A 22,926-nucleotide genomic window follows, 5' to 3' on the forward strand; every position below is an offset into this window, starting at 1 on the left:
TAATTACTGCTCGGTCTAACTGCAAACCAATATGTATGTATGTAAATTGTTTTAGTCTCTCAACTAGATTTCCTCTTGTAAATTAACAACAACATTTTCGAGTATCAGGAAAATTAGAAGCTCGTGATAATCTCGTTTATTCAAAAACAATTTATGCAAAAAATATCAACAAATAATTATTTTTAAAAGATCGTGTGAATTAGACCAGCATAACAAAACCAACAATTGCCAATGTAGTCAAGGAAAACTTGTTTATTCCACTTTTCGTCGTGGACTCGTATCTCTGTGTTGTGCCTCTTGTGGCTCCAGTCCCAATTGTCGTGGATGCTCCCGGTGCCAGTGTTGGGAATGTTGTTGGAGAATCTGATTTAGTTGAAGTTATGATTTTTGTTGTCAATGTGCTTGGTGACATGGTGACAGTGCTGGGGGTGCTCACAGGACTTTGTGAAGAAGGTGAAGCATCACCTAAGTATTGTTCTATTTTTAATCGGAAATTATACAGTACAAACCATTTTTCGTAGTGAGAATATCAACTTGGAATCCTTGAGTGTAGTTTCCATAAGTTTGATAATTTACTTCCATCTTGTCTCCCAAGATACCGTTCGGGAAAGGCAATGGGGGATTTGTGGCAGTATATCTGAAAGTTTATGTATTAATGTTATACTAATTAGTAGTAAAATAACTCGGGATATAAGTTTTGCATAAAATTATATAATTGGTTTACTACATATTAGTTGGCAAAGCTGGTGCAATTCTTCGGCAAAACTTGACTGATGCTGTTTTTAACTAAAAACCTAATCGTTGCGATAAAGTTGTGCAAGATTCCTCTCTAGAGCAGACCTACGCCAATCGACTTCTTTGAATGAAAAACATACGTTGCTGTGAAGACAGCAACTCCATTTTTGTAGACGTTAACATCCAATGTAGTTGGTCCATTAGTATCCAAATATTTCACATTGAACTTAAAGTACATCTGGTTATTTGGATCAGTTACAAAAGTTTCAGTTGTGTCTTGGGCATAGCTTTGTCTATTGAAATCGAATGATCGAACAATGATGTATCGTCCATCGAACACCGAGTTCCATTTGGCTGAAATTTAGTATTTTTATGCGAAAAAGTGGAAACCTGTACCAGCATCAGCATTTTTGGCAACTGGAACCGTAAGTAATCCGGTATCTGAGTGATAGATTTTAAGGGAATTTGTGACTCTTAGTGGGAACATTGACTGGTAGTTGGAGCTACAGAAAAAGCGTAAAGGTAATTTTTAAAAAATAAAATCCACTAACTTGATTGTGGCAAAAAGGTTGCTTTCTTCCATAGTTTCTCCGTAAATTTTTAGTGTGATGCTCTAAAAATGAACATTATATGTAGTTTCTAAACAAATTATTTTGCCTACATTTGCAAATCCCTTCGGAAGAGTCAAGTAATCAGGTTGTCTCGAAATAGTGGCCACCGCAGACACGTTTTTCTGTGAATTTAGAAAAATACCGCATGATTTGTTAGGATCCGTTGGACAATTCGTTCCGGTGTACTGAACGATATCTCCAGCAGCTGAAATTGAATGAAATTATAAACACTGCCTTTTAACTAGTTCATATCAAAAGTTTCTGGCTACAATTTTCGGTGAGCTCTTGCGTGGGGAAGCCAAAAAGAGCGTAATCGTATGATGGCAAATAAAAGCTATTGTAAGCTATTGTTTATAAAAGCTAAAGCTACAGTTAACAAACTTATATATGGAGACATAGGCGCAGGCATAGGCACAAAATCATGTCTACTTTAAAAACTCTAATTAATTTTTAAACAGTTTCAAGACACTTTTCAGACATACCTCTTGAATCCAGGACCATAAACACTGTTTGATTTATGAACTTTTCCAAGCCAAAAGTATACACCCCGAGCTTATTGCTGGTTGAATAAATTTGTCCGGATCTAGCATTAACCAGGTTTCCAAGATATGTTCCATTTGTATAGCCACCTTCGTAAATAGCTGATTGACGGAGAAGAGCCAATGGTACATCTGGAACTGAGAAGCCGACTAGCATCACTTGATTCACAGCCGTGACAGTAGTGTAGTAAGATGTGGGAACACTGGCTATAGAGTGAACCCCGTCTAATCCAATATACATCGACCTTCCGTCAGGGTCTGGAATAAAATTTTCAAGGTTTGATATCTCTGAAAAACTTACATTCTGACCAGACAACTTTGAATGAGAATTCTCCTTGCTTATCACCAACTTGTAAGTCAATTTGGAATCGTGGATACGTGAATTTGTACGGATTCTGATCATTGTCCTCAATGCTGAAGCCAGGCGAAATTATTTCAAAATGTTTCGATAACAAATACTCACTATACTTGTTCACCGTTCGGGTAGGTACACTTAATTCCAGACTCGGAGTCAGTTTTCTTGTAAAAAATCACAGTTGCATACAAGCCTTCAGGAACATTTATCTGCCAGTTGCAAATTTGATTCGGTGCATATTTGGTGGGTTCCATGTTTTCCCGCCATGTCTCTGGATAGTAGTAGGGCTCCGAAAGATTCTGAGTTGGGTTTCTCATAATGTTTGCACAGGTATAACCATCGGCAAAGGCAGAAGCAACAAGAGTTGCCAGGAAGAATAGAATGGAGACCATTTTTTGAGTGCACTGGCCTGGCAGACAAACGATGGGAGCATTTTTATGTGAAATCAAGTTATCAGTTCGACGAGAAACGCAAGCAAATAAAAATTTTTGTGATAAAAATGATGTCAGAAGTGATTTGGTTTCTACCACGCCCTGAAAAATAAAAAAAACAATTTTCAGTAAAATCGATGACTCAAAAAGTGACCAAAGTTGATGATAGAGTTCGATTTTAGCAATTTGATATTAGAAGTAAAATCTGAAGACCCAAATTAATTCTCAAAGTCTAAATAATTTTCTATACTTTTGCGTTAAAGGTTTTTGACCTGCCAGTTTGCCGGTGGGTGGGTGCTATCACTTCACAGTCATACATTTGGATATACTTCGGAAAAACCCATTAAAGTCATACTATTTTATCAGATCCTCGTATTTTCTTACATTGGTGGAATATGTTCATTCCGCAGTTGGTGGTTGGTAGTAATTTTTAGGAGGTCTCACAGTTTATTATTTTGATCTGAAAACAGTTCAATGAATTGCTCACCTTGTCAAGATTATTTGAATCGTATTCAAATACTTAAATTAAAAAATACAACTCGATTCAAAAGGATCAAAAAAAAATTTCTTGTATGAAATTAAAACATAAGCTTGTAAATATTATAAGTTAAAATGAGAAACAATATTTGAAAAATTAATTATCTTTATTAGAATGCATTTAAGAAAAATATCTATCCATTTTTTGTGGTGAGAATATCAACTTCAAATCCTTGGGTGTAGTTTCCAAAGGTTTGATAGTTGATATCCATCTTGTCTCCATAGACTCTCACGTTTGCATTCTGAAAAGATTAAAGTGATAAAAGATTTGAAAAAAGGAAAGCTGAAAATCGATAATTCTTACGTATGGAAAAGCATTCGGTAGCATCAAATAATCAGGTTGTCTGGAGATTTTAGCAACAGCAGTCGCATAAAAATACGATTGAAGAATTATAGAACATCCCCTTGTTGTATCAGCGGGACAGTTCAATCCGTTGTATTTTTGAATATCCCCAGCAGCTGAAATTCCATAAAACTTCAACTTCAACTGAATTAATCGAAAATCACAAACCCGCAGTATCCAATCCCATGAAAAGAGTATTATTGATATGATTCTCCAATCCAAAAGTATAGATCGTAAGCTTGTTGCCAGTTGAGACAATCTGTCCGTGAAGTGTATCGATTAAATTGCCAAGGTACTTCGCATTCACGGAATCACCATCGTAAATAGCTGATTGCCGGAGAACCGCAGAATCGAAATCTGGAATTGAGAAGCCGACGAGCATCACTCGATTGATTGCAGTGTATGTGGTGTAGAAAGAAGATGCAACACCTGCCAAAGAGTGAATTCCGTCCAATTGCATGTTCATTCGACTTCCCGGAGGATCTGGAAAAAATGAATTAGAAGAGGAGTTTAATTGATGCATAAGAATTCCAGAATCAATACAATGAAATGGTATTTGAACAACAATTAAGTCAAAAAATTTGTGTTATTTAAATTTGTAGATATTCTAGTCAGTGTAGTTTTAGATATATGCAGCCTGATCTTTGAGGTTTAAACCATCTAATTCAAATATGCGCAGTCGACATCCGCCAAGTTTGCGATGCAGTGTCCCTCAAGGTTTAAAATTTCAAATCTTACATTTTGACCAGACAACCTTGAAAGAAAATTCTCCTGGCTTATCACCAACTTTCAAGTCGACTTGAAATTGTGGGGACGTGAAAATGTATGGATTTTGATCATTGTCCGAAATACTGAAATTAATTACTTTTAGCACATCGTTAAATTTTAATGACTTACTATTCAAGGTCCTTGCCTGGATAAGCACACTTAATCCCCGACTCGTACTGGGTTTTCTTGTAGAAAATAACAGTAGCGTACGTTCCCTGAGGAACATTGATCTTCCAGTTACACTTTTGATCTGGAGCATATTCAGCTGGTTCCATGTTTTCTCGCCATGTCCCTGGATAGTAGTAGGGCTCCGAAAGATTCAGAAATGGATTTATCAGCGTATTTCCGGCACAGGTATATCCATCGGCAGAAGCAAATGCAATTAGAGTTGCAAGTAAAAATACAGTAGAAAGCATTTTCGATTGCAATGATTTTTCTGACATTGTTGCCCGCTTTTATTTGTAACTCTGAGTTACGTTATCAGTTGAATCAAATGCACGCATATAATGCTCCCATTGATTTTTTGATAAAATATGATGTGAGAGTTAGTGTTCTCGGAACCCCACACGCAAAAGTATGATGTTTCCAGATAAGATGTTGTCTGAGTGGAAGTTCAAGGACATTGAAATATAATTTTAATATTATGGGTGGATTATATAGCAACTTTGAAAAAACAAATTTAGCTTTATTATAGCCGACCATTGTCGAAAATTTTTCAATTGGCCTGAAATGTAGCAATTTAATGAAATTTTTTTTGACCGGTGATTTCAGTGCAAGCATCCCAAACGTGTATTAATTTTCATTCTTATCCATACTTTTTTTCTGATTGTGTTTTTGTGTTGTATGAATGCATGTTTATTTATTTATTGTTTTGATAAAATTGAAGAATAAATCATTTTTAAGGTGATCGAAAAGTTGAGAGAGAAACATGGAATTTGAACAAAAATTCAGAAAATTCAGAGAGTTCCTAAAACTTTTTAGAGGACTTTCCCTTGAAATTATTATCCAAATCTGTAATGGTAGATTGCTATAGTAATTCTAAAAGCTCCAAAATAAAACCATAATCATTTTATTTATGAAGACAGCAACAAACAACAAACTTCAAAATGCTTTGCTCATAATTCTATAGAATAAACAAAAGTGCAAAAATCAAAACGGAAAAGACAGAAAATTGACGAATTCCGGCTTTAGTCGTGGACTCGTATTTCAGGGTTGTGCCTTTTGTGAAAGTTCCGACTACGGTGGAAATGGCCGACGGCGCGTTTGTTGGATCATTCGAGGGTATATCTGTTATTGATTTGGTTGCTGATAAGACGTGTGATGTTAGCGTGCTGGGTTGCAAAATCTGTGCGAGTTAGTAAAGCTGTGTTAGGGTAAAATGAGAAGCATTGTTTGAAAATGAAATAAATTTATTCGAAAGCTTGCAAGAAAAGTTTCTAACCATTCTTTGTAGTGACAATATTAACTTCAAATCCTTGGGTGTAGTTTCCAAAAGTTTGATAGTTGATATCCATTTTGTCTCCATAGACTCTCACGTTGTACGGAGTTGGCAGATTTGTGGCAGTGTAGCTGAAAATAGATGTAATATAGTCTTTAACTTATGCAAAGCTTTTATTTCACTTACGTTTCCGAGTAGACAATTTTGGCATTGTTGTAAACTTTGATAGCCAAAGAAGTTGGTCCATTCACATCAAAATACTTCACATTGAATTTGAAATACATTTGGGTGTTTGGTTCAGTTGTAAAGGTTTCCATTGTGTCCTGATAAAAACTTGTTCTACCGTAATCCATTGATTGAACCTTGATATTTCGTCCATCGTACACGGTGCTCCATTTGGCTGAAATATCGAATTGTAGGAAAAGCAAAAATAAGTATATCACCTTCATCTGCATTATTAGTGACATCGATCGAGACTATATCGTGATCCAGGTGATAGATTTTCAGAGAATTGGTGACTTTCATTGGGAACATTGTCTGGTAGTTGGATTTGCTGAATTGAAAAATAATACAGGAAATGTAACAACTTTAAAACTCACTTTACTGCTGCAAACAGGCTGCTATCCTGGAGTGTTTCACCGTAGATTTTGAGAGTGGCATTCTGAAATTTGGATGTTCTTAGAGTTGCACCATTATTTAGGCCTTTTGCAAAATTTCTATAATTCTTACGTATGGGAAACTATCCGGGAGCATCAAGTAATCTGGTTGTCTGGAAATTCGAGCCTCTGCAGTTGCGTAGAAATACGAGTGAAGAATGATAGAACATCCTCTTGTTCGATCAACGGGACAGTTCAATCCGGTATATTGTTCAATGTCTCCAGCAGCTGAAATACCACGGATAATTGAACTGTATTCAATTAAAGAATCACAAACCCTTAGTATCTAATCCCATGAAAAGCGTATTATCCACTTGATTCTCAAGTCCAAAAGTGTAGATCGTAAGCTTGTTGCCAGTTGACACAATCTGTCCCTCAAGTGCATCAAACAGATTACCAAGAAACTTTGCATTCACGGAATCACCATCGTAAATAGCTGATTGACGGAGAAGATTAGTATCTACGTCTGGAACTGAGAAGCCCACGATCATAACTTGATTGATAGCTGTGTAGGTAGTGTAAAAAGAAGATGCAACACCGGAGATTGAGTGAATTCCATCTAGTTCAATATTCATCGCACTTCCCGGAGGATCTGAAAACAATTAAATAAAAAACAATTTTTTTAGGCCTAATAATTGCGGAGTGAAAGTATGAAAGTTTTATTTTAAGTATAGTAATATACAATATTTCAGTTTCTTCCTATTAATTGAGCCAGTTACCGTCCCCTCACTTTTAAATCCCAAATCTTACATTTTGACCAGACAACCTTGAAGGAAAATGCTCCTGGCTTATCGCCAACTTTCAAATCAACCTGAAACTGTGGAGACGTGAAGATGTATGGACTTTGCTCATAGTCATTGATGCTGAAATCAAATGCCTGAATAGTCTCATTCAATTTTAACGACTTACTATTCAAGATCCTTGCCCGGATAAGCACACTGAATTCCTATTTCGTACTTGGTTTTCTTGTAGAAAATGACTGTTGCGTACATTCCTTGAGGAACATTGATCTTCCAGTTACACTTTTGATTTGGAGCATATTGTGGTGGCTCCATGTTTTCACGCCATGTCTCCGGGTAGTAGTAGGGCTTGGAAAGGTCTTGAGGCGGGTTTATCAGGGTGTTTCTTGCGCAGGAATAACCATCGGCAGCAGCAGATGCAGCTAGAGTTGCAAGTAAAAATACAGTAGAAAGCATTTTCGAATGCAATGATTTTTCAGACAAAGTTGGGCTCTTTTATATAAGCTTCAGGTATCAGTTAAATCAAATGTACGTAATTAACATTTCTGCAAGTTTTTTGATAGGAATGATGTCAGTGTTAGTTTGATTTCTGCCACACCCCATTTTCAGATTTTTCCCAAGGAAGTTATTGCTTGATGACAAGTTCAGGGTTGAAAAGTCTAGTTTAATAGTTTCTAGTTTCATAATGTAATCATTTTTGGCAACAGAGAGTATTTTGTAGTGTTGGTTTAAAGGTGTGGATTCTTCTTAACTAACTCTTACCTAAATGTCAGAGAAATAAACCTTATTGGACAATAAGAAGCAAAACTACAAACACAATATGGTCGTAGTTGCGAACTTGTATTCTCCTATTTTTTCTCTTCTCAATACCAATTTTTTCATATCTCAACTCCGTTTCAGATGCTTTCTGGATTCAATTTTTTATATTCGATGTCTTGGTGCATAGGGCTCTGGACATCCAATAAAACATAAAAATCGGAGAAAAAGTTTTAAAATGAAGGTAAGAAGTGCTGTCTATTTACATACCTTTTCGTTCTCATTTCTTCCACATTAAAATTCCAGGCATTCAACTTCAATTTGATTTTAAATTTTAATAAAACCGATAGTTTCGTGAAATGCAATAAAAAGACATAATTTACCAAGTTGACTGATCTTTTGGTACTACAATCAGCACATAGAGTCTGTGATTGGCTATAAAGTTTGATAGACACTATGGAAAGTTATCACCTTTTTCACTAGTGACAAAAATCATATCAAAAGCATGTTGGACTTAACCATCATTAGATATTTTTTCAGAGTTTTAAACTGTTTGATTTACCATCAGATACAGCTGTACAAAATTACTGTGCTTTGAATTGGGTTCTGGCCTATTGTAACCATCTCACCAGGTTTTTGAAATCACCTGAATTTGTTACATGATTATTAATAACAAAATCATGGAGTTCACCAAGCGGAAAAACCAACTTCTTTGCATGTTTTGCACTTGATTCAGGTGTCTGGAGTGGTGCAATTCATTCACCATAATTACAATTTGCAAAGCTCATGAATGAAAGTCTACCTGTTGACTATAATGAGTTTTTTCCGGATATTAACTTTTCTGGATTAACCCGTCCAACTATATTCATACTTTTAGGATGCATGAGCATTGTTTTTCCGTTTTATGTGTATGTTTACAAAACTAATCGCCCGAAAGAAGAAAAGGTAAGATCAGAAATTAAATATTTATTTTTTATTCAACAAATTTCATCAGGCATTACTCTTCCCAATAATCAATTGTTTTTATAAAATTATGAAGTTCACATATTGGATCACTCTTTCTCTAGTTTTAGCAATGTATTATACTGTTTATCAATTGGATAGACCAAAAAGTAACATGTGAGAATTTTTTTTTCAATTTAATTTTATGTAAAACTTATTTGAATTTGCAGACCATTGATCAACATTTTCGTTTTTCTTATAATTTTTCTGTCGATGTGTATGCTTTATTATATAACACAAGTACTGCACTATTTAATTTCTTTTCTTGCAATTCGAAAGTGTTTCGTTTATTTTTTCCCTTCTACGGAAAGGACTATTTTTCCAATATTAGGCAGGTTTTACAAACGTGTTTGGATATTGTGTTTATTTTTTGCTTCAAAAGATGTTATGTTCGGAATTTCCTATTTAATTTTTTCTTGTCATGAAAACTGTAGCATTTATTGTGACATTCTGAAAAATTCATATGTGGTTTGTTTGTTTGCAAAAGACAAACTTCTTTGAAAACCTTGATTTTCAGGGTTTATTAATTTTTCAAAACATTCTTCTTTTGGTACTTTTATATATTCCAATTATGTTGAGCGTTCGAAAATTTTCCCATTTGCCGGCGGCCAGGGAGAATATGCCAGAAAAATATATTCTTTGGCAAACCACATCAGTTTTTATCATGAAAATGGTGAGCATCATACTTATAATAGCTGTTCGAAATTTGGAAATGAAATAATAAAAAAATATTCTACAAATAAAAATCAATTATCATTTCATATATAATTTCAGTTATTATTCCCTTTCATCATCAGTTTTCTTGCCGTCAGAGACTCCTCAGTACAATTATCTATTTTTGTAGCATCGCTATTTGATTTTCTTGGAATACCTCTATTGATTCAAATATCATATTTGGGATGTAACCGGCGGAATGTGAATGTTCTGATTTCATCGTTTTCTATCAAGAAATTCGTGGCAATTTTGTTTGATATGAAATCTGCTATAGTAGAACCTCAAAGGATATATACGATATCTGATACAAGGAACACATAAAATTTCGGGCAGATACTGAAATACTACCACCATTGTTAAAGTACCATATTTGTTGCATTTTTGCTTGTGTTAAGTGTTAGAAATGGTTTATATCGTTTCATTTTGAAAGCATATTCTAGAGTATTTATTTGTAGCAAAAAAGTTTTCTATTACACCGTTCTCAAAAACATCATTCGCTCTTAAATACTTCACATTTTCGGTTGAAAAGGTTGTAAAATAACTATAACCTTATTGCAAAATTCAAATACATATATCCTCTCCAGAGTGGTATTTTTATGTCAACAGGTTGTAAATAGCCTCGCTCCTTTTGATTTTACGACTACATATCGTCTCCTATGTTTCTTGATGACACATATTTTAGCAATGATAGTATCTAGCAATTGTAGTATTTTAGCAATATTCTAGCAATAGTACTATACTCCAAAATCGTGTAGGTCGTTTCTAATTGTACGAGTTTTATTAAACATTACTGTTGAATATAAATTCAGCACATTAATTAGCCTGTATAGTTTTTTTGGCCAACATTCGTCAAAAATAACTATTCCCTGCAGATATATACCAGTCTTATGAATAATAGGTTCATACCTTCAATTTGCAAAAATTTAATTTTTTGTTTTCATTTTCACCTGATTCCAGTTTCAGGTGTCTCTGGCATTTAATTGAGCTTAATATCCATTTGCAAAACCAATGAACACGAGTTTGTCTAGCATTAAAGTGAAATTATTCGCTGGATATCCTACAGTGTGTTACAGTATGCATTAGAAACATTTTTGTTTTTTGTGTGTATGCCTACAAGACAAATCATCCAAAAGATGACAAGGGAAAATTAGGAAAATCATGATAGATTTTCAATTAAATTTCATCAGACATTACTGTTTCCAGTCGTCAAGGAGTTTCTATAAGTTCACGTATTTGAATAAATATTTGTGAGTACAATGTTCAATTTAAAGCCAACTTCTACAGTTGAACCGCAAAGGATATATTCCGTGGCCGATACAAGAAAAGTTTAACTTTTCAGATAACGTTAATAAAAAAAGTTTTATTCTACAGTAACCTTCATTTCGGTGAAAAAAGACAGGTGAAATACTGGGCTTTTAATTGGAATGTCTAATTGAACAGATGCATTTTTGATTTCTTGAAATTTCCAGGTTTTGTAACAGATTCTCCGTGTTAAGTAAACCAGACTAAACACTTTTCCAGTTTTGATTCCAAAAAAACCGTTAAATTTCGCACCTTTCTTATCACTCTCTCTCTCTTTGTCATCATGACTTTTGAATATAAAATGTGCGCTCAAAATTGTATTTTATTGATCTGAAAATGTTCAGTCTTACAGTTTTTTTGGCAACTGTTGCTATCACAATTTCTGCTGCACAAAATAGTGAGGTTCCCACTTTTCGACAACCGTTTAAATAATCAAATATTTCAGCTTGCAACACTCAAAGCACAATTAACAGACCTGTGAATGGCCAACCTGTTTACTGGCCTGCCACATGGAGGGAGAATCAGACAGCTCCTGCTCTCGCGGAGGATCAATCATGCAGTTGGATTGTGACTATTCCAGAAGGATATTATGCAAGGCTGATTATCAATGGAAAAATGGGCGATCCATACTCTCATTTCCTTACTATTGATTCGGCTGGAAATTTGATTACGTAGGTGAAACACTAAAAGAGAAAAAAATCGAAAAATCTCCAGAAGCTCCCACGAAACAATGCAGCCATATTTCTTCCCACCATCAAAGTTCACACTTTCACTTTCAAATGACGAAGTGGCGGCATTTGCGTTCAAAATCGAGTGGTCTCCCTGTAAGTTGATATTTAAAAATTAAAAATATCTTGGCTGCTTTGATCTTTTAACTTTTAAGTTAATATCCCAACATCATACGATGCAGGAATCGGTATGCAGCCGCATGTCCTCAACATCACAAAAGATCGATTTGCCGCAGAGTTTAATTCAGACGCTGTTTCTCTGTTGGTCTCTCCAGTTGATCCAAAGAACTATTATTCCCTGAGAAGTACTCTTGTGTTTGAGGGGCAAGATTTTAATGGATTTTACAGAACAAAGTAGGAGACTGGTATTTTTTGACACTGAAGAAAAAAACGCTTTTCAGTTTGTACTTGCTTTATCGATCCCGCCAGCAATGGATTTCTTCAAAGCAAACAATTTATGTGATCAATTTGGAAGCCAGTAATAAACTGGATACACTTTTGATCCAAGATGCACAATGTAAGCATATTTTTATTTACAACCAGTGTCCCTATTGTTTTGGTAAAACAACTACAGTAACCGCACCATAGTAGTCCGAGATATATCGTTTGCAGCCTGCGTCTTTCAAAGAGTATATTACACATATTATAAAATAAGGGTCACGAATGTTTTCTTCATACATAGAATTTGGTTAAAAATACTGTGAAAGCATTGCAAAGTTAATGTGAATGTTTGATGTGGTTACGAAAGTCGTGGCGTAGGCGTAAAGTTAAAAATATTCGCATTTATTGTTTTCAGACACCCGAGATTATGCCGATTACGTCCAGCTAAACTGTGGTGGCAGTACCACTTGCATTGCGACAGTTGACGGAGGAAACAAAAAATCTGCAATTGCTTCGGTTCTTGTCTCACAAAACAATGAAACCCTGGTGGATATTCGAATGGATCCGGTATTTCATGAAACAGTAGTTCAGTTCATCATTTTTAAAAATTCCAGAGTGCAACAATGAAAGTCTATTATGGATCTGAGACTGCGTTTGCATTTGATTCAACTTACAAGTATGTTTACTCCTTACTTCCTTACTGATCTCAAAAAATCATTTATTTTTAGTGGTTCAACAATCAATTCGCTTCTTCCACTCACGTTCTACGGCAGTTATGTTACTCAATATGTTATCAGCAATGGAAAAGCTACTCTTACTTTTAATATTCCACAATAACCAACAAACGATATTTATTCGAATTAATAAAGCATTTCATGAGTCTTTGTGTTATTGATACAAAAGAGGAATTCCAATAAAATCGTATAATGGAGGTAAAATAATGATGGGTTGGTTGGTTGATTGGTTAGAGCAAAGTGCAGCGACCATAGAATATGCAAGTATCCAAAACAGTTAGTTTATATGAATATTCATCTGTTTGCTAATCACAAAAGTAAAGAACTACTGCATACGTATAATAAAATTTATATATTAGGGGAAAATGGAAAAATGATGCTCATGCACCTTGATAGAACCAATACAGCTAAAACGAGCCAATCGGCTGAGAGACTTTTATTCGTGAGATTTTTGTTGTGTTAAATAGTTTGGCAGGATTATGACACCTAAATCTATTTTATATTTGAAACACTTTTGGAACATTTTAAAAAATTTTAGAAAATGTTTTAATAAAATTGCTAAAACTGCTCTTGAACTTTGTAAATATGTGACTTTTTGATTTTTTCCGTTATCAGCAAGACTTTAATTGTCTTACGAAGTATCGCCTCGCCGTGAATGATGATTTTACCATTAGTGGCGTGCAATAACGATGATAATTGTCGATGAAAAGTGATGTCAGGAAAACTTTTGAACTAAACTTTGGAAAATCAAAAGCAAATACTACATTTACTACTTATACTACACTTAATCCGGGTGGCACTGAAAAAGAGCTGTGTGGAATTTGGCAACAACTTTTTGGCAAACGTCTTTTCTCATTTTCAGTTTCTTTTTAATCTGCAATCAGCAGTATTCAGTTGTCAGAAAACTGCCGCTAGGATCATTTCAAGATAATCCGTAACAGAAATATAATTTTTCGACTAGACGAGCAGTGGATGCTTCCTGCTGAAATTTAGTTTGATCTTCGCACTTGTCTATGTGCAATTTTAAACTTGAGTCCTCAACCAATAAAACTTATCAGAGACATTATGGAGCCAAAAGTGCTGATTTTAAGATTCAATTTCCTATTTCCCGATTGCTTTATCAATTTCACGCCCTTCTAAATATCATCATGTGTCTGTGTATTTAACCGCCGCGATTAAGTACTGCTGCACCGTCCTTTGAAATGCCGAGTCTTACGACTTTCCTATCTGTAGCTCTCCTGGCTTCTGTAGTGTCTGCTGTTGGCAATAGTAGGATCTTCATTTTCAGACTTTTTTTTCAAAAATCCATTTTTTTCCAGCTTGCAAGACTGGAAATGTGGTTCACAAGCCAGTAATCGATGGAACGCCTGTATACTTTCCAGCTACATGGAGAGAAGACAAAGCGGCACCGGCTCTTGCCAAGGACCAATCGTGTAGCTGGATGGTCACTATTCCCCAAGGATACTATGCAAAATTGACGATTAGTGGAAAAATGGGTGATAAGCATTCATACTTCCAAACTGTTGACTGCACTGGAAACGTTGTTCAGTAAGGGGTTTCCCGGTTTGTGAATATGAGAAAATTAAGTTTTCAGAACAAAATTGGAGACAAAGCATCCATATTACTTCCCATCGCCAAAGTTCACTCTAGTTGTGTCGAATGAAGCAGCTGCCACGTTTGCATTTAAAATTGAATGGGCTCCGTGTAAGTTTGGAAGTTTTAATAGTATTTGGGGGTTACCCTAAAAAATTTAAAACAGGCAAATTTTGATTGAGGTGGAGCAGCGCCAGTGGGGAAAGTTATAAAAACCACTCCTATGGTGCTAAAATGACCGAATATCACAATAAAAGTTTTCAAAAGTTTTTTGAAAAATGTTTATTTACTGTCAAAAAGTGAAAATTATCCAGTTTTTACCCTTCATAATTTCGGAAGTCGACCAAAAACAACTTTTTTTCCCTACATTTTTATACTGTAATTTTTTAAAAATTATTTGTATCGAAACATTGTAGGGGTCGGTACATACAATACTGCTTTGGATTTCCTTAAAAACTTATGTTTTTCAAAACTTTGGCAATCTGCCAAAACTGACCGGGAATTATGAAAAATCTAAAATTTTTTGGAGTATTTTAATATGATATTCGGTCGTTCCGGAAGTAACCAATCCGCAAAAAAGCGCCTTAGAAGTGGTAAAAACCCACCGAGGTTTCGCACCCAAATTCTTATGCCCTCTGGGTGATCTTATGTTTAACCTTAATAGATTCCAGATACCACCCAAATATCATACATCGCCGGAATTGGAATGCAGCCACATGTCCTTAATATCACACAGGATCTGTTTGCGGCCGATTTCAGTTCAGACAAAGTTGCTCTTTTCGTCTCTCCAGCCGATCCAAATGACTATTATTCCCTGAGAAGCTCTCTTGTTTTTGAGGGACAAGATTACAATGGAAACTTTGTTGCAAAGTGAGTTTTTTTAAACAAAAATGTTGAGAAAAAAAAAATCAATTTTCAGCTTGTACACGCTCTATGAAACGCACCAGCAATGGGTTTCTAAAGGCAGCATGGTCTATATCGTAAACTTGGAGGCCAGCAACAAAACCGACATTCTGTTAGTTCAAGATATACAATGTATGATACTCTTGGCGTTTTTCTCTTTTTTTTATATCTAAAGTTTTCAGATGCAAACTTTGTTGACTACGTCGAACTTAACTGTTACGGCGTGTCAACATGTTCCGCTTCTGTTGATGGTGGTGATGGAAAATCTGCCGTTCTTTCTTTATATGCCTCCCGAAGCAACGAAACTTTGGTTGATATTAAAATGGACCCGGTATGCCTTTAAAATCATTTTTAATTTTTAAACTCGTAATTTCAGAGTGCAACAATGAAAGTCTACTACGGATCTGAAACTGCGTTCGGCTTTGATTCAACATACAAGTACGTCTGCTAGCAAGGTTTACAGTTCCTAAATGTTATGTTCTTTTCAGTGGTTCAACAATCAATTCGCAACTTCCACTCACGTTCTACGGCGAAGATGTAACTCAATACGTCATTAGCAATGGCAAAGCTACTCTTACTTTTAATATTCCACAATAATTTCAAAGCATAAACGGAAGTATACTGCCATCGACGTATTAAACAGTTTTTTCGTTTTTTTAAAATAAAAGTTATGCAGTCCATCAGCGAAAATTTATAAGCCAAAGTGCTCGAATATTGGTACATTGTTTTTGCAAGATTACCAAAGTAAACAGGTAGGTCTACCTTGCCTGCAAACCTGACCTGCACATGTCTGTTGCTCTGTATTATAAAAATTATGTTTTAACAATAGGTACGTAGGTTGCCTCGAATAGAATTAGTCAACCTTGTGCCTTCCAAACAGTATTTTACAGAAATATTTGACTATTTTTATATGTTTGAACTTTGATATCTGATTTTAATAAACAATCATAATTCATACTGTGTATTAGAAATTATAATTTATTCCCACATATACAAAAAGTGTAAAAGTCCAACAAAAAAACGTGAAAGCAGTTGTTTAAAGTGGTCCTGGAATCAGGAGAGATTTCACATCTCTATTTTTATTCTTGAAATCTCTCATTCTTCTGAACGAGTTTCCAGTGACCTCATTTCCAACTTCAATCGGTCCACCGCCCAACACAATTTCCTCATTGAGAATGAGAGTTTTTGACAGAATAAGGATAAGTTGAACTTCCAAATTAAATTTTTCCTTGAGTTCTTCCAAAGCGGTTTCAACTTGAGAAAGAGTTTGATTTCTGTTGGCGGTGATCTCAGAAAGCATTTTGTAAGTTGATGGAAGTCTTTCAATCACAGAGACTGTGGTCTCATTGAACTTTTCTTTTCTGGCTTGCCATTTGGAAGTGTATACAGCCCATTTGTCCTAGAAAATGGAACTTTAATGGTTAAGTTATTTTATTGAATTAGATTGGGATTATATACTGAAACTTGAGAAAAGCCCAAATTTAATTTTACAAGGCTCACAGTGCAGTCTAGTTTTCTGGGAACTTACAGCAATTCCGTGCTTCTCCGCCCACTCGTCCCACTTTTGGTCCAACTCGGCAAGGGTCAATGTGTGATCGAAGAGAATTTGGAAATAATCATTTTGAGCTTCTTCCGTCAAATTTTGAAAAATTGCCTCCATCTCCTCAGCAACAGTTAGAGTAGGAGCAGGAGTAGGTGCAGCAAAAGCTACAGTGGTGAAGATTATAGCAGAGATGAGATAAAAGAGCATTTTTGAATTCTGCTTGGAAATTTTATAAATTTGCCGGGCTTTTATAGGCTCTCAGTAACTATATGAATGACCATTTCCATATAAGGATTTGTTTGAAAAGCCCATTTTTAGCTGAGCAGCTAAACAAGCAACAATGCGTGATTTTCGAATCGATTCATTCTCGGTCAGGCTTTTTGGTACAGCTAAAGCTTAGTTTATATTTTTTCTCGGGTTTTCTTTTCGAAGCCAACCTTGCCGGGCTCCAACCTTGCCGGGCTTTTATAGGCCCTCAGTATCTCTCAGATCTCTCAATTGATGAATATTATCACTTTTTCTTCAGTAACCTATACTAATTTTTTAACTTGGAAAAACCCCTCCTTTTTGTCCTCTTTTGAAAAATGTAAATTAAAAAAAAAGGATTCTATTAATAATCTTGTATATCAGATACAATTGACAAATAGATGCAAGGTCAGATGTTCAAATATTATTTCATTAAACAGAAACCGTTTTTAGGACAAATGGGATCAGATGATATTAAACGACGACTGACTAGCTGAAAAAAATGAAAAATATGAATGAACTGCTTGAAAGACTGCCGATCATTTTCAAAGCACTGACAGACATAAGTCTCAACAAAAATCAAACATTTCATGAATTTGTTGCAAACTCGATGGAACTGGAGAAAAAATACAGAAACGAATTATTTATTTTGAATGATATCTGGGAGACTTTAATAAAAATTGAGAAGAAACTGTAATTAAACTTCCAATGAATTGTGATAAATGTTCATGTTTTCTGATGTATCAACTTTTTATCTAATTGTAAATAAAATCTGAATTATTTATCGATTTTCGATTACATTACAGATGGAGTCGTGGTTGTCCGAATTTTCCCTACAACATACTCGGAGCAATGTTTTTCAAAGAGTCAACTTTTAAATTCTAGGATTTTTTCGTGCACATTACGAGAAGTGAAAACTTTAATGGCAGTGATGCACGTTATTATCGTAATTGACAAAATACATTTTTAGTGCCGATAACGGCAAATTTGGAAAATCTGCCGTGGTCGCCAAACTCGATAAATTGCGATATTTTTTCACTGACTTTTCAGCCGGAAAAGTGGAAAAATGGACGAAAAAACTTAGCACGAGTTATTAAATTTTTGCATAAAGGGATTTCTTGAATAAATTATTGACGAAAAAACATACACGGTTTTAGGTGATTTTATTCAAATTTTTTAATTGAAACCATCTGGTTTAGACAAAATATCAATAAAACAACATTTTCAGATGTGCAGAAAATTTCAAAATTCGCCGAGTTTGCCCACCGTTAAATTTGGAACATTTGCCGCAAACCTCTCGAGTGGTTTTACAATTGGTTTTTTCAAGTTCTTGAATAGTTGCTACCAAAATTTGAATTTTTCGTCTTGTCCCGTGAAGTTTTTAAACTTTTTCTTACTTTTTCTCCTTTATTATTGTTTGGTTTTTCGACATTTTCTGGTTTTTAACAGTGTTAATATAAGACTTCAAGTAAATAGTTTATTTCCAAATATACAAACATTAAAATGTTTCCAAAAAAAGTTATAGCTTATAGTGGTCCTGGAATCATGAGAGCTTTCACATCCATGCTTCTTCCCTCAAAATCCCTCATTCTTCTGAACGAATTTTCAGTAGCCTCATTTCCAACTTCATTCAGTCCACCGTTCATCACAATTTTCTCATTTAGTCTGAGAATTTTCGACAGAATAAAGATGAGTTGTACTTCCAAGTTGAACTTTTCGTCGAGTTCTTGAATTGCGGTTCCAACTTGAGAAAGGGTTTGATTTTTGTTGGCAATGATCTCAGAAAGCTTTTTGTAAGTTGATGGGAGTCTTTCGAATACAGTGGTTTTTATTTTGTTAAACTTTTCCTCTCTGGCTTGCCACGTTGAATAGAATACAGCCCATTTGTCCTGGAAGATGAAAGTTTTGTTATATATTATATATACGGCCCTGTTTACCGAATAATGGCGAACCGGGTAAAATTTTTCGAACCTAGATTTTTAGTCCTAAATATTTTTGAAACTTTGCTGCAGATTGAGCAAAAAATGTTGAGAGATATACTAACTTTCATTTCAAGAAAGAGGTGAGATTTTTTTCATTTAGCAAAATCGGAGTTTTTTTTTGTAAACTTACAGCAATTCCGTGCTTCTCCGCCCATTCAGCGCTCTTTTGGTCCCTCTCGGCAATAGTCAATGTCTGATCGAAACCGATTTGGAAATAGTCAAATAGAGCTTTTTCAGTTAAATTTTGGAAAACCGCTCCCCCCGCTTCATGTACTGTTAGAGCAGGAGCAGAAGTAAGTGCAGCAGAAGCTACAGTGGTGAAGATTATAGCAGAGAGGAGATAAAAGAGCATTTTTAAATTCAGCTCGGAAATTTATTAAATTCGCTAATCTTTTATAGCTCTACAGTTACTATATGAATGGTTTTTTCCATATAGGTATTTGTTTGAATAGTCGATTTTTAGCTTGGGATGAGCAGCTAAATAAGCAATACGGTTGTATATAGTTAAAAATATACCATTCCTATTGATATCAATTTGATTCTCCAGTAACAGATCATTAAAAAATCATATCAAGCATGTTGAGATACAATGCCAGAATATGCTAAAGTAATATTTAAAACTCACATTCTAACTTAAATTTTTGAAACAAAGCTTTCAACTATAGCTATAGCTAGATACTGAATTTTTATTTGACATTTGATATGTACACATGAGTGCACCGACCGGTACTGAAAAAGTGTTCAACGTTCATATCTGCTAGTGGAAATGAGGTAAAACCTGCTGAATTAGATGAAGAAGTCGTATGAAAAGAACAACCATATGCAAATTATGGTCAATTTGGTTACAAGTGTTCAACTTGAATCAATTCAAAAAGATGATTGGAAAAGAAAACACGGAAGACGCTGAAATATGCGAAAAGGTTTGGATTGACAAAAATTGTAGAAAAATAAACATTTTACCATTTCAAAACGATTTTTAATAAAAAAATTTTTTAATTGAAAGTTAATCTCCGAATCTATCACTGTCCCCTATAATTAAATAAAACAATCAAAAATCATAGAAAAACTGTTTCAATGGGATCATACATAGTTTGAGGAGCTTTATTTTTAAAAAAAACTTGTAATTCTTTTTAGAAAGTCCGGTGAGCCATGGCTGGCTCCAGAAGGACATATTTTGGAAGGTTTTACTTTAATCTTAAAGAGTGGAAATTTCGAAATCATTTCAAAATCATTTCAGTATTCCTTGGTAGGAAATCCGGAAGAACCTTGTTGCAGTTTAAGAAGGCTCTTATGTTGGTCTAGTGGGCGTTGTTTCTGCAAATAACAATTTTTTGAAACTTTCAAAATCTTAAAATCCAAGAAAATCCAAAAACTTACAACTTGCTTGACATATCCAACACCTTAAGATGTTTTAAAGTGAAGAGCTCCTCGAGATCTTGTGTTCTCTTAAACTCCAAGCCTCGAAGTGAGAGCTGTCTGAGATTTTGCAAATTAGAGATCCCTTGAAGATTTGAAACATTGGTGTAGCTGATATCTAAGCAATACAAATTCATAAAACTCGGGCACAGCTTGGAGAATTCTGTTTTATAGAACTTCAAGCCGCATAACGCAAGACTACGGAGCCGGGGGAGTTGTGGACCGATCTGCAAGAGCAATTACTTGGTTAAGAAGAATGCATGGGATGTACCTTTGTTATTTTCTGGTATGTATAAAGTGGAAGAACTACTTGCTTGAACCACATCTGATAGCTCGGCGGTCCACCAACTAATATACTAATATAGACTCCGAGTTATCAAACAGAATACCAACTCGATAAGGCATTATTGCCATTATTGACACTAAACCTTTCCACCATTGACTTATTAAACTGATTAGGAGAATATTCGGTACTTTTCCGATTTCTGCCCCCCCCCCCCCCAAAATGTTTTGGATATATTCATTAATGAAACGTGAACTTTTTTTGTAATTTCAGGGGCTTATAGTTAGTAGTGTTGTTTTCTAAGCCTAAAAATTGAAATAGTTTTGAAATAAAATAAATTGAACAAATGCAATAAAATAAGCAGTTTTTCAACAGTCATTACTTATTTCCGTGTACCGTTTTGTTTTTAAATTGTAAATCTAGGTCAGAAAAGTCACACACACCGAGGAGCTAGGCTTCCCTCATCCTCCACAGGTAAAGCGCGGTGAGCGAACGGTGCCTGATGAGTGAGGGAAGGGGCCGCGGTGAACGACCGATGCCTCAGTGGTGGAGGAAGGAGCGCGGTGAGTCAAGAAATGGCGAAGGATGGTTGAGTGTTTTGGTGTTTAAGAGTGTATCGGCCGCGGTGAGTCGCGATGAGCCGCGATGAGCGAAGAGTGACCGACTGATGAACCGCGGTAAATGGGTGATTTATGAAATGGAAAAAATTCACTTGAAAATTTCGAACATTATCAAAAACTTATTAGATAATGTAGCAGTATTTTACATTTTTACGTTTTTAAAACAAATTCGTCATTTGCGGCCGAAAATTTCACAACTCTTTGAATTTTCTTAAGGGCCCCCTTATGGTTGAAGAACATTTTCACATAAAATTTTTTTCTGAAAACTTTTTCAAAAAATGTTCAGCGTTATAGAAAATCACAATTTTGGCTGTTTGTACAAGTTTAAACATTCATATTATATTTTCAGTCGAAAAATCACTTCAATTTGTGTTGATTGAACATGGAGACGTCTTACTTTCAAATACTTGTATCTCTGTTGGTGTTTAGAATAACGAAATGTGGCCAACTGAAAAGTTGTTTACAACAATGTGAAAAACATTTTGTTAGTTGGTACCTTTTAGTTATCTTCAGTGACAGTGGAGATATGAGCCTCAAAAGAAGACCAAAATATTCTAGATCTGTACTTAAATATATCTCAGTTCTCGATAAAGATGAAGAGATACTTACAACTATCAATATGTTTATTGTTTTAAACTTAACAACGTTGTAGTTGATGACTTTTTGATATCTTGCCTCTAGAATTAGATACATCCATTTTAATACAGGAGGTTTTAATTTTCAGAGCTCCAAGGAATGTCGGTTTGACTTATCGAAAGCACCGAACTTAGCAAAAAAACTTATAGAAACAAACAATTCAACATATTTCTACAATACCTGATAAAAATTTGATAATTTTTGAAAAAAAATTTTTTTTTGATTTTTGAAAAAAATCCAAAGGGTCCCCCCTTACAAAATTTTTCAAAATTTTTTTCAAAATTTTTTTGTTTCTTGTCAAAAAAATTGTTGGTCGAGATAAAGTTGTATTCATTTTGGCAACTTCATGCTTGAATTTTCTTCTTCTTTTTCTATTCCTGTCTCAATCAACAATTTTTTTAAACTAACGTTTAACTACAAAGTTATACTTCAGATCAAGATAAACAACTTTGTAGTTGATCACTTTGCCATCAAAAATTTTTCCACGGAGATATACGCATCCAAAGTGAACGCGTTTTTTGAACTTAGGTGTTCTACTACACCTCAGGTTTTCGTCCGAAATCGTGTTCAGAACATACAAACTAGAAATAATTACAAACATTGCATTTTTCTATAACATCTAATCATATTATAAAAAGTTTCCAAAAAAAAATTTTGAAAAAAATTTTGAAAAATTTTGTAAGGGGGGACCCTTTGGATTTTTTTTTCAAAAATCAAAAAAATTTTTTTTTTCAAAAATTATCAAATTTTTATCAGGTATTGTAGAAATATGTTGAATTGTTCGTTTCTATAAGTTTTTTTGCTAAGTTCGGTGCTTTCGATAAGTCAAACCGACATTCCTTGGAGCTCTGACAATTAAAACCTCCTGTATTAAAATGGATGTATCTAATTCTAGAGGCAAGATATCAAAAAGTCATCAACTACAACGTTGTTA

At 34.8% G+C, this 22,926-nt stretch overlaps 8 protein-coding genes, 1 non-coding gene and 1 pseudogene across 16 annotated transcripts; 4 read left to right on the top strand and 6 right to left on the bottom strand.

Moving 5' to 3' along the window:
• Positions 1-121: 121 nt before the first annotated feature.
• K08D8.4 (CUB domain-containing protein) lies at positions 122-2,651 on the bottom strand (the record flags this gene model as incomplete). Of its 6 annotated transcripts, none has more annotated exons than NM_001028113.4 (9): positions 122-465; positions 510-637; positions 876-1,089; positions 1,132-1,238; positions 1,287-1,348; positions 1,397-1,551; positions 1,829-2,143; positions 2,187-2,299; positions 2,349-2,651. In NM_001028113.4, 9 exons carry the CDS (start codon positions 2,630-2,632, stop codon positions 200-202), a joined length of 1,644 nt encoding a protein of 547 aa, NP_001023284.1. The 6 variants fall into 6 exon arrangements, 4 of the variants coding, with proteins under 4 accessions (NP_001023284.1, NP_001023287.1, NP_001023285.1 ...); NM_001028116.4 differs by having other exon boundaries at positions 122-363; positions 2,349-2,636; NR_131628.1 differs by lacking the exon at positions 1,132-1,238 and having other exon boundaries at positions 200-363; positions 2,349-2,632.
• A 648-nt stretch (positions 2,652-3,299) lies between these two features.
• On the bottom strand, positions 3,300-4,782 carry K08D8.5 (CUB-like domain-containing protein). Its single transcript, NM_070061.5, has 5 exons — positions 4,449-4,782; positions 4,290-4,402; positions 3,720-4,034; positions 3,513-3,667; positions 3,300-3,450 (listed from the first exon to the last, which is right to left on the bottom strand). Exons 1-5 carry the CDS (start codon positions 4,760-4,762, stop codon positions 3,343-3,345), a joined length of 1,005 nt encoding a protein of 334 aa, NP_502462.1. The 5' UTR covers positions 4,763-4,782; the 3' UTR covers positions 3,300-3,342.
• A 592-nt stretch (positions 4,783-5,374) lies between these two features.
• Positions 5,375-7,622, bottom strand: irg-6 (CUB-like domain-containing protein). 2 transcript variants are annotated; one of them, NM_001268758.2, is made up of 9 exons: positions 7,323-7,622; positions 7,164-7,276; positions 6,691-7,005; positions 6,487-6,641; positions 6,357-6,418; positions 6,201-6,310; positions 5,944-6,157; positions 5,761-5,888; positions 5,375-5,606 (listed from the first exon to the last, which is right to left on the bottom strand). In NM_001268758.2, exons 1-9 carry the CDS (start codon positions 7,607-7,609, stop codon positions 5,443-5,445), a joined length of 1,548 nt encoding a protein of 515 aa, NP_001255687.1. In that variant the 5' UTR covers positions 7,610-7,622; the 3' UTR covers positions 5,375-5,442. The 2 variants fall into 2 exon arrangements, with proteins under 2 accessions (NP_001255687.1, NP_001255688.1); NM_001268759.3 differs by lacking the exon at positions 5,375-5,606 and having other exon boundaries at positions 5,711-5,888; positions 7,323-7,615.
• An 809-nt stretch (positions 7,623-8,431) lies between these two features.
• srz-15 (Serpentine Receptor, class Z) lies at positions 8,432-9,946 on the top strand (the record flags this gene model as incomplete). The annotated part of the gene is made up of 5 exons (NM_070063.2): positions 8,432-8,854; positions 8,904-9,028; positions 9,082-9,379; positions 9,429-9,584; positions 9,686-9,946. The coding sequence occupies exons 1-5, from the start codon at positions 8,696-8,698 to the stop codon at positions 9,944-9,946; spliced, it is 999 nt and encodes a 332-aa protein (NP_502464.1). The 5' UTR covers positions 8,432-8,695.
• Positions 9,947-11,208: 1,262 nt separating this feature from the next.
• C32H11.3 (CUB-like domain-containing protein) lies at positions 11,209-13,046 on the top strand. Its single transcript, NM_070064.5, has 8 exons — positions 11,209-11,324; positions 11,373-11,598; positions 11,642-11,751; positions 11,811-12,009; positions 12,057-12,172; positions 12,452-12,603; positions 12,651-12,712; positions 12,765-13,046. The coding sequence occupies exons 1-8, from the start codon at positions 11,264-11,266 to the stop codon at positions 12,871-12,873; spliced, it is 1,035 nt and encodes a 344-aa protein (NP_502465.1). The 5' UTR covers positions 11,209-11,263; the 3' UTR covers positions 12,874-13,046.
• Positions 13,047-13,916: 870 nt separating this feature from the next.
• C32H11.4 (CUB-like domain-containing protein) lies at positions 13,917-15,949 on the top strand. Its single transcript, NM_070065.8, has 8 exons — positions 13,917-14,039; positions 14,090-14,318; positions 14,365-14,474; positions 15,035-15,233; positions 15,283-15,398; positions 15,449-15,597; positions 15,643-15,704; positions 15,755-15,949. The coding sequence occupies exons 1-8, from the start codon at positions 13,973-13,975 to the stop codon at positions 15,861-15,863; spliced, it is 1,041 nt and encodes a 346-aa protein (NP_502466.1). The 5' UTR covers positions 13,917-13,972; the 3' UTR covers positions 15,864-15,949.
• A 280-nt stretch (positions 15,950-16,229) lies between these two features.
• On the bottom strand, positions 16,230-17,085 carry srlf-4 (SXP/RAL-2 family protein Ani s 5-like cation-binding domain-containing protein). The gene is made up of 2 exons (NM_070066.6): positions 16,795-17,085; positions 16,230-16,665 (listed from the first exon to the last, which is right to left on the bottom strand). Exons 1-2 carry the CDS (start codon positions 17,014-17,016, stop codon positions 16,303-16,305), a joined length of 585 nt encoding a protein of 194 aa, NP_502467.1. The 5' UTR covers positions 17,017-17,085; the 3' UTR covers positions 16,230-16,302.
• Positions 17,086-18,518: 1,433 nt separating this feature from the next.
• srlf-5 (SXP/RAL-2 family protein Ani s 5-like cation-binding domain-containing protein) lies at positions 18,519-19,392 on the bottom strand. Its single transcript, NM_070067.3, has 2 exons — positions 19,168-19,392; positions 18,519-18,944 (listed from the first exon to the last, which is right to left on the bottom strand). The coding sequence occupies exons 1-2, from the start codon at positions 19,387-19,389 to the stop codon at positions 18,582-18,584; spliced, it is 585 nt and encodes a 194-aa protein (NP_502468.1). The 5' UTR covers positions 19,390-19,392; the 3' UTR covers positions 18,519-18,581.
• Positions 19,393-20,044: 652 nt separating this feature from the next.
• On the top strand, positions 20,045-20,065 carry 21ur-13325. Its single transcript, NR_056858.1, has one exon.
• A 270-nt stretch (positions 20,066-20,335) lies between these two features.
• Positions 20,336-20,778, bottom strand: C32H11.16 (annotated as a pseudogene). Its single transcript has 3 exons — positions 20,725-20,778; positions 20,415-20,680; positions 20,336-20,351 (listed from the first exon to the last, which is right to left on the bottom strand). Coding segments are annotated over exons 1-3 (336 nt in total).
• Positions 20,779-22,926: the final 2,148 nt, after the last annotated feature.

This window comes from Caenorhabditis elegans, chromosome IV (assembly GCF_000002985.6).
Source record: "Caenorhabditis elegans chromosome IV".
Classification (NCBI taxonomy): Eukaryota; Metazoa; Nematoda; class Chromadorea; order Rhabditida; family Rhabditidae; genus Caenorhabditis; species Caenorhabditis elegans.

Coding starts and splice junctions, on each gene's coding strand:
- K08D8.5 (NM_070061.5), bottom strand. CDS start 4,762: ATGTCAGAAAAATCATTGCAATCGAAAATGCTTTCTACTGTATTTTTA. Junction 4,403..4,448: donor CCAGGCAAGGACCTTGAATA/GTAAGTCATTAA, acceptor AATTAATTTCAG/TATTTCGGACAATGATCAAA. Junction 3,451..3,512: donor TACCGAATGCTTTTCCATAC/GTAAGAATTATC, acceptor TAATCTTTTCAG/AATGCAAACGTGAGAGTCTA.
- C32H11.3 (NM_070064.5), top strand. CDS start 11,264: ATGTTCAGTCTTACAGTTTTTTTGGCAACTGTTGCTATCACAATTTCT. Junction 11,752..11,810: donor CAAAATCGAGTGGTCTCCCT/GTAAGTTGATAT, acceptor TTAACTTTTAAG/TTAATATCCCAACATCATAC. Junction 12,713..12,764: donor GCATTTGATTCAACTTACAA/GTATGTTTACTC, acceptor ATTTATTTTTAG/TGGTTCAACAATCAATTCGC.
- irg-6 (NM_001268758.2), bottom strand. CDS start 7,609: ATGCTTTCTACTGTATTTTTACTTGCAACTCTAGCTGCATCTGCTGCT. Junction 6,158..6,200: donor CACTAATAATGCAGATGAAG/GTGATATACTTA, acceptor TCGATATTTCAG/CCAAATGGAGCACCGTGTAC. Junction 5,889..5,943: donor AAAATTGTCTACTCGGAAAC/GTAAGTGAAATA, acceptor ATCTATTTTCAG/CTACACTGCCACAAATCTGC.
- srlf-5 (NM_070067.3), bottom strand. CDS start 19,389: ATGCTCTTTTATCTCCTCTCTGCTATAATCTTCACCACTGTAGCTTCT. Junction 18,945..19,167: donor CGGAGAAGCACGGAATTGCT/GTAAGTTTACAA, acceptor TTCATCTTCCAG/GACAAATGGGCTGTATTCTA.
- srlf-4 (NM_070066.6), bottom strand. CDS start 17,016: ATGCTCTTTTATCTCATCTCTGCTATAATCTTCACCACTGTAGCTTTT. Junction 16,666..16,794: donor CGGAGAAGCACGGAATTGCT/GTAAGTTCCCAG, acceptor TCCATTTTCTAG/GACAAATGGGCTGTATACAC.
- C32H11.4 (NM_070065.8), top strand. CDS start 13,973: ATGCCGAGTCTTACGACTTTCCTATCTGTAGCTCTCCTGGCTTCTGTA. Junction 15,598..15,642: donor TTGATATTAAAATGGACCCG/GTATGCCTTTAA, acceptor TCGTAATTTCAG/AGTGCAACAATGAAAGTCTA. Junction 15,705..15,754: donor GGCTTTGATTCAACATACAA/GTACGTCTGCTA, acceptor TGTTCTTTTCAG/TGGTTCAACAATCAATTCGC.